This window comes from Anastrepha obliqua, chromosome 1 (genome assembly GCF_027943255.1).
Source record: "Anastrepha obliqua isolate idAnaObli1 chromosome 1, idAnaObli1_1.0, whole genome shotgun sequence".
In the NCBI taxonomy this organism is placed as follows: Eukaryota; Metazoa; Arthropoda; class Insecta; order Diptera; family Tephritidae; genus Anastrepha; species Anastrepha obliqua.
In genome coordinates this window covers 99,527,942-99,542,026 of record NC_072892.1, presented here as the reverse complement: position 1 = coordinate 99,542,026, position 14,085 = coordinate 99,527,942, and the positions used below count along the sequence as shown (strand labels likewise).

The 14,085-nt window shown below is 35.4% G+C and overlaps 1 protein-coding gene across 1 annotated transcript in view; it reads right to left on the bottom strand.

Moving 5' to 3' along the window:
- Nucleotides 1–3,959: 3,959 nt before the first annotated feature.
- The window catches only part of LOC129236197 (octopamine receptor beta-1R), a 101,478-nt gene continuing 91,352 nt past the window's right edge, over nt 3,960–14,085 (bottom strand). The window contains exon 7 of the mRNA XM_054870440.1: nt 3,960–4,714. Coding sequence (XP_054726415.1) covers nt 4,550–4,714 — 165 coding nt within the window. The 3' untranslated portion in view covers nt 3,960–4,549. The remainder of the gene's footprint in view (nt 4,715–14,085) is intronic.

Here is a 14,085-nt window from a genome sequence, read left to right as displayed (position 1 = left end):
TGTATGAGTTCATAAAAAAATTAATACGAATTGCAGCTAGAATTGAGCTCCAGATACGGGTAGCCTTGACGAAAAACAGTCTTGTAGAGGGTAGATAATTGCATTTAGGTACAGCATCCAAACGCATTTCCAAACGGTAAAAGAATTTTGTATACCAATTGGTAGTGTGGTTTCAATGCAACTCTCCATCGAGCCAAAATGGCGCTACCGGCGCTTGTATTAAACCACAACAACACCAAACTACCGAGGGGCGTTTTCAGGAACCGATCCAAGCGAACTCCGAGATCTCTTGTTTTCCATGGCACCGGTCAGTCAGGGTAAAAAATACCTCATACACGGGATAAAAAATAAACTCTTACTAACACAACTACTAATCAACTAAATGCCTAAAATATATTCGCTATCTAACAATTCAACATTCCGACATATGGAGAATACACCATTCACATAATATTGTTCATCGGTCCAACTAGTCTCCACACCCGCACGATTTCTAATGTCTGAGTACATATATACATATGTATATTGTATATGCATATAATTGGCGCATACACCCTTTTTGGGTGTTTGGCCGTGCTCCTCTACCTATTTGTGGGGCGCAGTTTGATGTTGTTCCACAAATAGAGGAGCCTACAGTTTCATGCCGACTCCGAATGGCAGATATTTTTTTTATATGTGGAGCTTTTTTATGGCACAAAAACACTCGGAGGTTGCCATTTGCCTATGGGCGACCGCTATTAGTGTTTCATCGAGATTCGAATCTACGTTCTCTCAGAATTCCGAATGGTAGTCACGCACAAACCCATTCGGCTACCGTGGCCGCAAGTAAATAGAATATCAATTTTGTGAGTCGATTGAGTATTCATTTGACTGTAGACTAACATAGTTCGGGATAGTGGATTCTTTGCGATATAAGTTTTATGGCAAGTTTTCGTCTAATACCAATTGGTAAGCAACAAAAAATGTCTAAGTTTCTTATAAAAAGTTTCCTGCTAAACGCTCCGTTGTACGTGACGTATGTACAAATTCAGTAGGATTTAAAAATATCTTTAATAATAAAAAAAAGATAAAATTAACCAACAAATACCGAGCTCGTCTTCAATCATACCCCAATGTACTGACCTCTACTCCCATGTCGGCATTGCGTGTCTTTTTAAGGCTGAAAAGGTAAACACCGAACCAGCTTATCTAAGAGCCACCCACTAGAAAGAATAGTTCACAGCATATTAACATATGTATATAAAAAGAATATTTATTTATATTTAATATAACTTTAATACTGAAATCGATGCCACTTTTTAAATGAATTCAAATATTTGGACAGGTCTTCTATGAACTATAGGTATAGACAGAATTTAAAACAAAGTTTAGTTAAAAAAAAAAATCCTATAAGGACAGTATATCACAGATATGAAGGCAAGGACTGGCAGGTAAGGTGCAATTTTTAATGTTACAGTCAACTCCGTAAAAAGTGTTGATTTTGCTCACTCAAAAACAAAAATACAAAACACTGTCCAGCTATATGAATCAGCTTACTTTTAAGTATACGATTACACGCCAATAACAAATTGATTCGCGCGTGTAGTATAATATAAAACATATACTTGTAAAATAAATATATAAAACCCAAACTGCAGCGAAATAGCAACTGATATGTTGAATAAACAAGTTTGAGTTAATAGACCTGTTATTTATTACGAGCGAACTTCCGTCGTGAACGGAACTAACGTCACGAATTCGGCAGAAATGCTAATAGTATTATAATTTCAACGTTTTCCTAGATAGTTATTTTGAAAAGATAGTTAAATAAAAGGACGATATATAAAAAGATATTAAAACAGCAGTTTTATTGGCAGAAGAGAACTTTTCATTAATTTTCATTAATTTGGAAGATCACGCGTCAGTCGTTATAAAAACATAACAATATCGAATTTACGTTGTTTTTGTTTGTTTAATTGTGGCTTTAATCCCGTATTTAATGTTGGTCGTAACCATAAAAGTGGGGCACTTCCCTCGCTGTGAGTACTCTGCGATTTCTAGCAGAGGTGGCAATTAATCTCATAATTTTTTTTTTTGTGGTGTGCCTCTTGAGGTTGCTCCACAACTGGAGGGACCTACAGTATAAAGGCTAGTCCGAATTGCAAATGATTTTTTAAAATGAGCTTTTTTATGGCAGAAACACACTCGGAGATTTGCCATTGTCTGCGGAGGGGCGACCGGTATAAGAAAAAACTCGTCCTATCATTTTACTGTTTCATGCAAGGAGAATCGAACTTACTTTCGAATGGTGGTCGCACGCCAACCTATTCAGCTACGGCGGCTATTCTGACCCTTGCCGGCCGCGTATTAGTCACTCGTATTGATAGCGGTGTGGAGGTGATCGAGACTTATTGAGAAATTTAATAACATAAATTGTTTAGAGATAAAAAACCGTCAACGTAGAACTGTCACGAATTTCGAAACTACGTAGGCATTTTGTGATCACGTCATAATTGACGACGTCAACACGTTGAGATTTCTCTGATCAAAAGGATATGTCAAATTAAATACGAGTATGTACCTACCCCTGACAAATCTTGGTAAGGGAGAAAATTTGTCTTGTCTTACCTGAGTGTGGCATTTTAACTTATTTTAGAATCGAACACGAAAGAAGGAGAGAACAATAAAAAAGTAAAATTATTTTACAGGAACCAAATCGTCACAAGGAAATTAAGAAATTACTACAGCGTGTAGAAACAATGAAATATTCTTAAAACAGAGCGCACAGGTGTGGCTTACTGATGGGTCCAAAATGGAAGTCGGTAGTGCCGGGGCTAGAATTGTCGGACAAAATTTCAAAAAAGCAATTGCAATGGGTAAAACCACTTCCATTTTCTAGGCGGAGGTCTACGCCTTAGAGCTGTGTGCTAGAGAATGTCTACGGAGAGGCGCGCGCGGTGCCAATATTAACAGTCAAGCAACTCTAAAATCGCTGGATAGCTGCTCATTCTAATCAACGTTGGTCTGGGAATATTTTAAAATCCTCAACACCCTAGCATCATGAAACTTTGTTGCCTTAATGTGGGTTCCGGGACATGAGCGGCACGAAAGGAATGAAATTGGGGACAATTTAGCGAAAAAGAGGGCAAATACTTCCTTCATAGGTCCTGAACCTTTTTGCAGGGTAAATAACAGCTTCAAAAGAGCCTTTCTGCGTGAGCAGGAACAACGAGGCTTCCTTACTGGAGCGCATGCGGCAAATCGAAAATACTCATACATATATCCAGAACGGATAAAGGCAGAAGCAATCCTTAACCTAAGCAGAAATGACATAAAACTGTACACTGAACTACTAAGAGGACACTGAAAACTTAATTATCACATGAAAAGGATAGGTGTGATAGAAAACGATTAATGTAGACTCTGCAAAGTGGCACAAGAAACAGCATAACACGTTCTAAGCGACTGCCCAGTAGTGGCACGACGCAGACTAAATTACCTGGGAAATGGGGCTATAGATCCAAACCTCCTGGTAGAAATAAAGCCTACAGCAGTTTTAGGATTTATTTATAGCCTGAAACTGTTCGGGTAGGCTACATGGCTGCACAATAGACCTATTTAGGTCACAGTGCACAAACAGCCAATCAATAGTAATAAATAAATAAATAAGAAATTACTAAGGTATTGCGAAGGATATCAACTAGTAGCAACACCTTGCTTCAAGATAATAGGAAGATGAATTCTTCGCTGATGCACTTTCATTACATTTAAATGAATAAAAGGGAAGTTATACCATCTACTTGTGATTGGATATACAAATTTAATTTTGCAACAGCTTAAATTACTTTTTTTATAAGAGTACAGTAAAATCACATTTCTTTGGAAAAATTATATTCAAATATATGCAAGAGACGACTTTTTACAGCTAAGTTTAATAAATTTTCAGAAATACGTACACATTTATTTATATTATATACATATGTGCGTGCACTACTTTTTCTGTACCTATGTACATACATATTTATATACGAGAATTTTTGCAGGTATTTTATATATTACTTATATTTCAAGGCTTTATCAATTCTGTGGGATTGTCGCGATGGTTTGTAGCTTAAACTGCTGTCTCGTATTCTTGTGAGCTCACTGTGTGCTCCAATACTCATTTCAAATTTACTTAAGCTACTTTTGTTTTTGCTTCCTTTGTTTGCTTTGTTTATGACTTACACAAGTATCTACTTAATTAATTTATAACTTCCTATTAGCTAAGCTCTAATAGAATAACAGTTACAGGCTTACCTAGGTACTTATTTCTAATAAACTACATACATACATACATACTAGCACATACATTTACAAGTATATAATATTTATTATTGTTTATTTTTCGAGCTCCTTTGGTTGCTATTTTTGTTTGGCTGAGTTGACTGGGTTGCTGGCTTTCATCCCTCGCATGTACAGGTTCGTACTTTTTATTTCATTTTATTGGATTTGTTCCTTCATCGCCTCTATATCACCATGAACAGGAATGTTTGCTACTGCTAATATTTGTGCTTGAATATTTCTCTTTTGTTTAATTTTGATAGAGCGTTTGCAGCTGATTCGATGACGATGTGGCGTATTGACGTGTACGTATAATGTTCATATGTATTTCAGAGGAGGCGGTCGAATTGATGTATGGCGGTAGGTCAGCGCCCGCGCTGACTTGACAATTTATGAGGTCGTATGGACAGCAGGACTGCAAAAAACAACAAAGTATTAGAGTACCAAGTGACATTATTTAAAGAGAGCTATGGCAGGACTGGCGATTGTGTGCCAGTAGGTTACCACACTTGTGTTGGTGTCTTACAAGTAAAGGTACACACATACAAAGCGTAGTATCCCTGCAGGGAAATCCTAAACTTATGAGTCAAAATATTGATGTAGAGGTACGAGTAACTAATACCATTTTGTCCATAGTGAACCAGTTCGTACTGATGTTACCAGTAGAGATTGCGCTCTTTAGTGTTTGAACGCGTCAAAGCCACAAAAGGAATGCAAAGAAATGCAATTAGCCCACATGACAACGATGATGTCATGTAGTGACTCTTTTCACATCACCATCATATAAAGGGTATTTCAAAAGTGACGCCTCCTTGCCAGTAGTGAATAACTGCTAGACGGTAAAGATGTACAATTTTAACCATGGACACTTAGACGGTACCACGTGTTAAAATTGTTGAAAATTATTATGAAAATGGTGCATCTTTAAGAGCAACATATCGCAAAATTTGTGATTTTTTTTGGTGCAAATAATTGTCCGAATAAATCGAGAATGCAAAGGTTGGTGAAAAAATTTGAAGAAACTGATTTTGTCGAGAAAGGAAAAAGGACTGGAGGACCAAAAACTGGACTTTCTGTTGTTGCTGCTGCTACTGTAGCATAAAGTCTTGCTGAACAACCTTCAACATGGGTATCTCATGAATCGACTGCTTGCCGAATTTGACTTGTAGACTTGATCTTGGTGAACATTTACATAAATGATGAGATTTTTAACAAATACTTGTTAATAGCCTTATTTTGAATAGGAATAGTGAAATTGGAAAGAATCTCAAGTTTTACATGTTTTATTTTAATGCAATAGGCGCCTTCAATTCGTCACTTCTCTTCTTGCTATCTCTGGGCCGAAATTTTGGTAGCTCTTTTCCAGCGCTGCCAAGATATGGTTATTTATACTAATTGCTTCATCTATTCGTCACTTCCTAATGCTTGGCGAAACGAAGAGGCATAATATCTAGGCGCGTCGTTTGAAGGACCTTTGTCAAATAGCACGTCAAGAAAAGCAGCGGTGGCAATTTACATTTTCTAATGTATCGCTGCAAACATTTCTCTATGCTTATATGGAAAATTTAAAGAATGCGAGCTGGTCATTGTTTTTGACTTACTAGGGGCGCAAAAAATTCGTACCAGCGGATTTCCCTGCAGGGTATTTATAGAAATTTCATCGGATACTTGTAAGTAAATATTTAGAATTTTATTATGTGTAATAAATCAACATCGAATATTAAATGTACACAAGAATTATATTTTATTGCAGCAGTCTAAACAAACACGTAAGCACATACATATGTTATATACACACTTGCATGTAGACAACACTCATATAAATATTAAAGTAAACCGTGAAAGGATATGCAGAGCAGAATAAAATACAGAAATGCGTCGTTTTCCTTAAATATTGTTGGAATTAAGCATAAAATCGAAAGATAAAAAGTTTGACTTGAAAACTTATGAAAGTAACACACATTTATATGTACATACCTAAATAAGTTTATATTTGCTTGAATATAGCCAGCAAACATTTAAATTTCATTTATGTATAATAGAAAATAGTTTCAAACCAAAGCAGTTACCCAAAAGACAAGCGCTAAAAACGATTTGATGCAGGCTACAGTATCCGCATTAAAAATAAGAATTCGTTCTCCAAGAGAGAAAATTGTTATTTCTTAGATTGTTTTCAAACGTTACATTAGAATAATATGATGATTGCTGTTTAGGGTATCTACAAGACTCATCCCAAACGTTAAGAACCATGCATAGTAGTCGAGTTCCAGTGGAAAAACTTTTTTAATTTTTTAGAACTTATTTTACTTGAAATAAGGCAATGTTATTAATGGAATTCAAATATATTTAACTCCTATCTTAAGTGGCCCATTATGAAATTCAGCGTGCGTGTAGTGCACTCGTATTTTCGTACCTATCTTCCACTTGAATGGGTATTATTGACTCTTTTTTATGAGAAGTTTTATGAGTTTCATATAAAAAAGGACTATGAGAGAGTTAAAATGTTCTTCCAAAATTTTATACAGAAAATTTGATTAGAGTCAGATCTCTTTATAAAAAATAGATAAATAATAAGTTAAAAAACGTCTACCGATGATAGAAGAAGAGATACCAATTTTTGTAATTGGCTTGGCTGTACCTCCAAAATGGCTGTACCGCTGTAAGTATTATTTATCAAATGTTCTCACATGTGGATAAAATTATTACTGTAACTTAAAACGTGCGGTTTAATTTTAGTTTTTCTAGAACTTTTGTATCTTGAACAATTCATAAAAAAAATATATCGCGACGAAAAAATTTTAAAAGTCAATTTTAATAACTTTATAAACTAATCAAACTACTAGTATAGCTTTCGATCTAAGAATGATGTGAGAATAATCTTAGATATCGAAAAGAGAAACCGAAAGTATTTCGAAAGTTTCTTAAATTTTGAGTGCTGGGTATTGGATGTCCTAGACCGCCTACTTTAAGCTTAGCGCCATTTCAATTCATGTACGCTCATTTCGTTCGTTGTTATTTGTGTAAATCTTGAGGTTAAGGCAAGAAGCGAAAATTTACTACTGTAATTGTAAGAGTTTGTGCAGATAGTTCGAAAATGCAGCGACGATGTGAGCTGGCAGCGACGATGTGAGGTTCATGCAAGTTTACGTACTAAGATTTTGTTGCTTTAGTGTCTGAAATAAAATAACCCAAAAATCATTACTGAGCTGAAAAAAGAAATTTTAACGCACTACTTGTGAGTTAAGCATAGTGCTAAGTCCGCGTTTCACGTGAAATGGCTGTCAAAATGCATACAAAGCGCATTGCCTTGAAATATGCGTGAATTTTCATATGTATCTCACAACAAAGTAATACTCAGTTCACGTTTTCAAACCTATTTAAAATGCATTTAAAATTGAGTGAACACTGGCAGGTCATTTGCGATTGAATTGTCTGAGTTCGAATACTCCGAAAATATGGCATTTTTAAGCGAAACGTCTTTGCAAGGAGTGTAAGTAGATATTCTTTATTTTTTTTTTTTTTGTTCAAAATTTGCCAATTGCTTCTGGGCGTTGCTCATAAATTTCACGCGTCCTCTCATTTAACAATCAAAGTTGCTAGCAACATTTCACAGCAAGCCAAGCGCATCTTGCTGGCGAAATTTTTTACGTCTGAAAAGTTAGTACTAGTCTTTAGAGTAGACATCATGCCAAAATCTAATCGAAAAATCGGATATTATATTTTATACATAACCATCAAAAATACATTTTTGTAAATAAATACTTCTTCCTAATTGACGCCGTAACCGCTTACGCGATTTTGGCCGAGTATAACAAAGTATGATACTAACAATAAATACTACATTTTTTAAACGGAGGCGGTCATAATGACAAGATATAGAAAACTTTTGTGCATCCAAATACACTTGTGCTTACATACTTAAGCCCCTCTCACATAGTTCATTGTACAGGGTGGCGCACGAATCGTGCTACAAAAACAAAACGTAATAACTTTTTTTCTGTGTGAGTAATCGGCTTTTTTTTTTTTTATTTTGCAGATTAGTATTTAGATTTACAAAAAATGGAGGCTTGGGATACCGAAAAGAGGATTTGGATAGTGCAGCGGTACCATGCTTTGCAGTCCATCATTTCCGTCCAAAGGGAATTTAGGCGGGAGTTTGGCGGCACTCCCCCGAGCAGATGGACCATTATGAGGCTGGTGAACATGTTTGCTGAATCTGGAAGCATCGCACGCAGACCGTACCATCGAGATCCCCATGTTCGGGTCGAAGCCACAATCGCGGCTGTAGCATCGTCAATTCAGGCAAATCCAAGAGTTTCGACTCGTAACTTGTCGGCGCAAATTGGAATTAGCAGTTAACTTCATAAATTGCTTGTTTATGTCTGATGAGGCCCATTTTGATCTAAACGGCAATGTAAACAAGCAAAATTGCCGTATACGGAGTCAATCAAATCCGCAAATACTCCATGAGATGGAACTGCACCCAGAACGAGTCACAGTGTGGTGCGCAGTTTCATCAAGGTGCATTGTCGGGCCATACTTCTTCGAAGAAAACGGTGTAACAGCGACTGTAAATGGGGACCGTTATTTAAACATGTTGAAGGAGTTTTTTTATCCAGAACTGCGACGAAGACGTATCCCTTTTAACAGCATTTAGTTCCAGCAAGATGGAGCAACTGCACATATAGCCAGACCGGTTATGGAGGAGCTCCAACGAAAATTTAGAAATAAATTGATATCCAGAAATTCCACTTTCCGCTGGCCCCCAAGGTCACCTGACCTCACTGCACCAGATTTTTTTTTATGGGGTTATCTCAAACAAGAGGTGTATAAAGCAAAACCAAGTAATTTGACTGAATTGAAGCAGTCCATCACAACAATAATTGAGGCGATCCCGACTTCAACCCTTCAGTGCGCAATGAACAATTTTCTCATCAGGTGTCGCATATGCGTGAATGAGCATGGAGGTCATTTGCGTTCTATTATTTTCAAAACTAATTAGTTACATAAAATAAAATTGAATTATCTATACAATAAAAAAACAAAAAGTTAAATACATTGATTAGAAAAAAAGTTATTACGTTTTGTTTTTGTAGCACGATTCGTGCGCCACCCTGTATATCAAAAATTTTATAAATCTTCCAAACATTGTACAAAATTCACAAAAATATACAATACAAATTTCTAAAAATTTTTACCAACATTTTCAACTTTTTAATCAAAATCTTTAGAAAATTACAGAATCTTTAGAAAACACACAGTGTTATAGCCCCTTCAATTTTACTGCAGGTCCGAAAGAGCTCAAACATCGTGTTAAGTTTTGAGAATTTTGTTTCACACGAAATTGTTTCATATGAAACATACAATAAAAAAAATTTTTGGAAAAAAATGTTTGCATAATTATGTGAGCGCAAGTGTACGTTAGGTATCTCCCCTTATACTTATTGACACATAACTGTTAACGAATGTGCTTAAAATACAAAAAGCAAAAAACGACAATCAATGCAAAGCAAACAGCATTACGGCAGACACACATATGTATGTATGTACATTCAAGTATATAGGAAATATACAGTTACAAGAAAATTTGATATGCTTATGTAAAGGTGGTTTAGGGTTTTAAGACTAAGGTGAGAGTAAAAATAAAAGAACGAGTAGTATTGAAGAGTATTAAATATTTTTGTTTGAAATTAAACACGTATTTGTAGGTATGAAAGATGTTTTAAATTGTTTGCATACCCATCCATTCATTTGAAAAGTTTAGTTGTTGTGTTTAGCATTTGGATGGTGTGAGACAACGTATCAGAAATGTGAATGCCAGCTGCGTGTTAGAAAATTTTGATGAGTTTAGACTTTTGATATTTTTTGTTTAAGATATTTTTTTTAAATGTTATATATGTATGTATGTATATGTATTTTTATTAAGGTTTTGTTGCATTATTATTAAGGATTTTATTCTAAGTAGTGCGCAAGCAATGAAATTTCAAGTACATTTTCAATTTGATAAATAAAAATGCAAGGAAGTAGCCATGTTCGGTTCGGGCTTCGACTAAATACTTTTCAAAAGAGCGAATAATACCTCAAGCTAAATACATATTTTTTTTGCATTTTTGTAAGAAAATTTCTTACAGAATTTAATACAAAAGGGCCTTCCAAAAGTGACGCCTAGATGTCAGTAGCGAATAATTCCTTGACGGTACCTTTTTTGTCTCTTCTTTGACAGATAGATAGATGTAGAATTTGACATGATAGAACGCGTTAAAATTATTAAAACTTATTATAGAAATGGTAGATCTTTAAGAACAAAAAATCGCGTAAAAAATTGCAAAATTCGTGATTTTTTGTGGTGAAAAGAATCGGCCGAATAAGTCGACAATGCAAAGGTTGGTGAAAAAATTTATAGATCGAGATTGTCGAGAAAAGAAAAATGACCAGCAGAACAAAACCTGGACGTTCTGTTGAAAATATTGCTGCTGCTATGGCGTAAAGTGTTGCTGAAAAATTTCCAACATCGATATCTCGACGTTCTCAACAATCCAATGTTTGACTCATTTTAAACAAAGATTTGCATTTCACATAATTGTGTCATAAACTGGAAACCTAAATCATGCGATCTCACTCTCTAACTCTTTTTGTGGGGTTTAAACCAACACAACAATTGGATCGAGATTGCGATAATGTGTGAACGAGTCCTAGAAAATTTTAATTCTCGTATGACAGCCTGGAAACTTGCTCATGGTGGACATTTAATCATTTGATTCATTATCATTTAATCATTTCATTTTTCACTCATACTTGTTAACTGCCGCATTTTGAATAAAAATAGTGAAACCCAAAAGAAATAATTTTTTACAAGTTTTATTTTGTAACAACATCTAGGCGCCTCTTTTGAAAGACTATTTATACAACTGCGAAATAAACGGATGAAATGGAATTTTATATAATATATAGCAATAAATATTACAAATGTATCATTATTATCTAAATGTTTTACGTCACCATCGACCTTTAATATCCGACTTCAGCAATTTATGCTCCACGTAATGAGTATGAAAGAACGCTTACTCGACCAACATATCTAAAATTAACTTTTTCAAACCGAATAACATTTTGCATTCATACTGACATGTTGCTTCGGTTGAAGAATTATCTTCATATTACCATTGTTCGTATAAGTTATAATAGATGGTTTAGATTCGCCACTGCTCTGCTCGCTTGATGAAAAATTTGCCTGTGAAAGTAACAGCAAAGTTATCGAACAAGATTGGCCGCTAGCAAGTATGGTTATACTTCATAAAACTGGCGTAGCTCAGTATTTTACAAACAAATGCAATTTTAGGCAGGTTTATTCCAGCGTTGCCAAAATATGTTCATTTATACCAGTTGCTTCATCTATTCGCCACTTGCTAACGCTTGGCGAAAAGGAGAGGCCCTATACCTCATGAAACTGGCATAACTCTTTATTTTAAATGCTGCCAACTCACTTGCAAGAAAGTTTCATTCGACCACAGTTTGCTGCTTCAACTTTGCGAATTCTCAACTCCGTTCTTTGCTATTGTTTTAGTTTTTAGTCTGCAGTCAACAACAACATTGGGAAGAGCGAGAACACAAACGGTGTTGACAGAACACGAGCATCACAAGTAACGAGTTGAAGCAACGAATGTGTACTTGTAGTAGTATTATTTATTGCAAATAAAAGTAAAATATACAAAATTTTGATAATTGCCTACTCTAGTAATAAGAAAATAAATAAATATTTACAGTAATTTAACGACAACGGCATGAATCGTCTGTCGATTTATTTATCGTGTTGAACAATTATTTGGTTTTCGGTTTATAAAACCTGTTTAACTTTAATTAAGTAATCTCTGTAACTGAAGGTATATTTAATAAAACGCAAAAGTTTGTCCCGATGATCATTTTCCTCATTGAGAATCTCAATCAGTTGTGGATCATTCAGAGCAAATTTTCCGAAAAAAGGGGTTTGTAGCTTCTGCTCAAATATGAAGGAGACGGTATCAATAAAACGGTCCGCGGATGACATATGGCAAAAATAAATTTTTTGTTTTTTGGTAGGACTGTTATAAGCTTACATGGCAAATTTCAGCGTGATATGTCACATAGTTTGTTTTCTGTGCTACTGTAAACAAGTCAAGCTCGAGTGTGTTCTTCGAATTCTCTTTTATGACTTCAATTGTCTCAAAATGTTTCCCACGGAGCGGCAACTTGAGCTTGGGAAACAGGAAAAAGTCACATGGAGCCATATCAGGCGAATACGGTGCTTGCGGAACGATATTAACATTATTTTTGTGCAAATAATCGCGAACAAGACGTGATGTGTGAGCAGGTGCATTATCGTGATGCAAGAACCATGACTTGTTGTCCCACAATTCCTTCCTTTTAAGACGAATGTTCTCTCGCAAACGCTTTAGAACGTCTAAATAATATTCAGCGTTAACCGATTTTGCGATTTGTGCGATTTTCAAGCACAATTTCCTTTACTTTTCCGATGTTTTCGTCGTTTACTGATGTTGCTGGACGACGTTGATGAGGCAAGTTTTCAACCGATGTACGGCCCTCTTTGAACGATTTGTACCACTGGAAAACACGTGCACGCGATAGAGCAGAGTCCCCATAGGTTGTCTGCAACATTTTTAAGGCGTCTGAAGCCGAAATTTTGTTGGAAAGAAAACAAACAGAAAACAAACTATGTGACATATCACGCTGAAATTTGCCATGTAAGCTTATAACAGTCCTACCAAAAAACAAAAAATTTATTTTTGCCATATGTCATCCGCGAACCGTTTTATTGATACCGTCTCCTTCATATTTGAGCAGAAGCTATATTCTCTTAATATTGGGCAGCGCACCAGGAAATGTGCTATATTTTCAAGCTGGCCTAAATTATACATCGAACAAGTTTTATTTTCTGTGTCAAACCTGTTGTTATTTAAAATTACCATATCACCTCTAGCACTAATTATCCACATGCTTGATTCTAAGTCATATTTTTTTAAATAAACCTACTAGTACTTAAGGATTTTTGTTCATTCACCCTTGTCATGTGTAGTTGTATAAACGTGGTCTTACTAATACTCTTGAATTGCTTCCAGACAAATGTACGTATAATTTTTGGCTTCATCTATTCGCTACTCGCTAACGCATCGCGAATTGAAAGCGCTTAATGATAATGATCACTTGCTTTTCGGTACAAAACTAAATCTCTCGTCCAAGTAAAAGAGAAGCAAAATGATCAAAATTCAATTAAATTTGGTACTTACGACTTTCTTAAAAAAAAATCACTCATCAATTAAGTACTGCAATGTCAATTCAGCCTCAGCTGGTTTACAACGAAGCCGACACATCTATTCAAACAGTGCATATCTCTATTATGATAGGTAGCTCAAAATTAATCATCCAATCGGAAGACTTCTAATTTTTACTAACGGTGTCGGACGTCAATCATATTTTACACTTGTGGACTAGACAACTACACCACACAAACAGACAAGCAATGGATCGCGTAAAGGTTAAACTAAAGATTTCCATTACTCCAAATTATTTTTTTTTCTTTAGTAAATTATGTAAAAGCGAAATTGGATGATTAATTCTGTGCCACTTTGTGTCATGCCTTAACGGTTTTTAGATTGATATACCCAGTTTTACCTTCTAACACGATGTCTGAATCCGTTTCGATATTTTGTTGCCAGGCCAAGCCTGCTAAGCTTCGAAATTTAAAAATGTTCAGAGTTTAAAAAAATTCATTAGTTAAATAAAAGTTAAGAT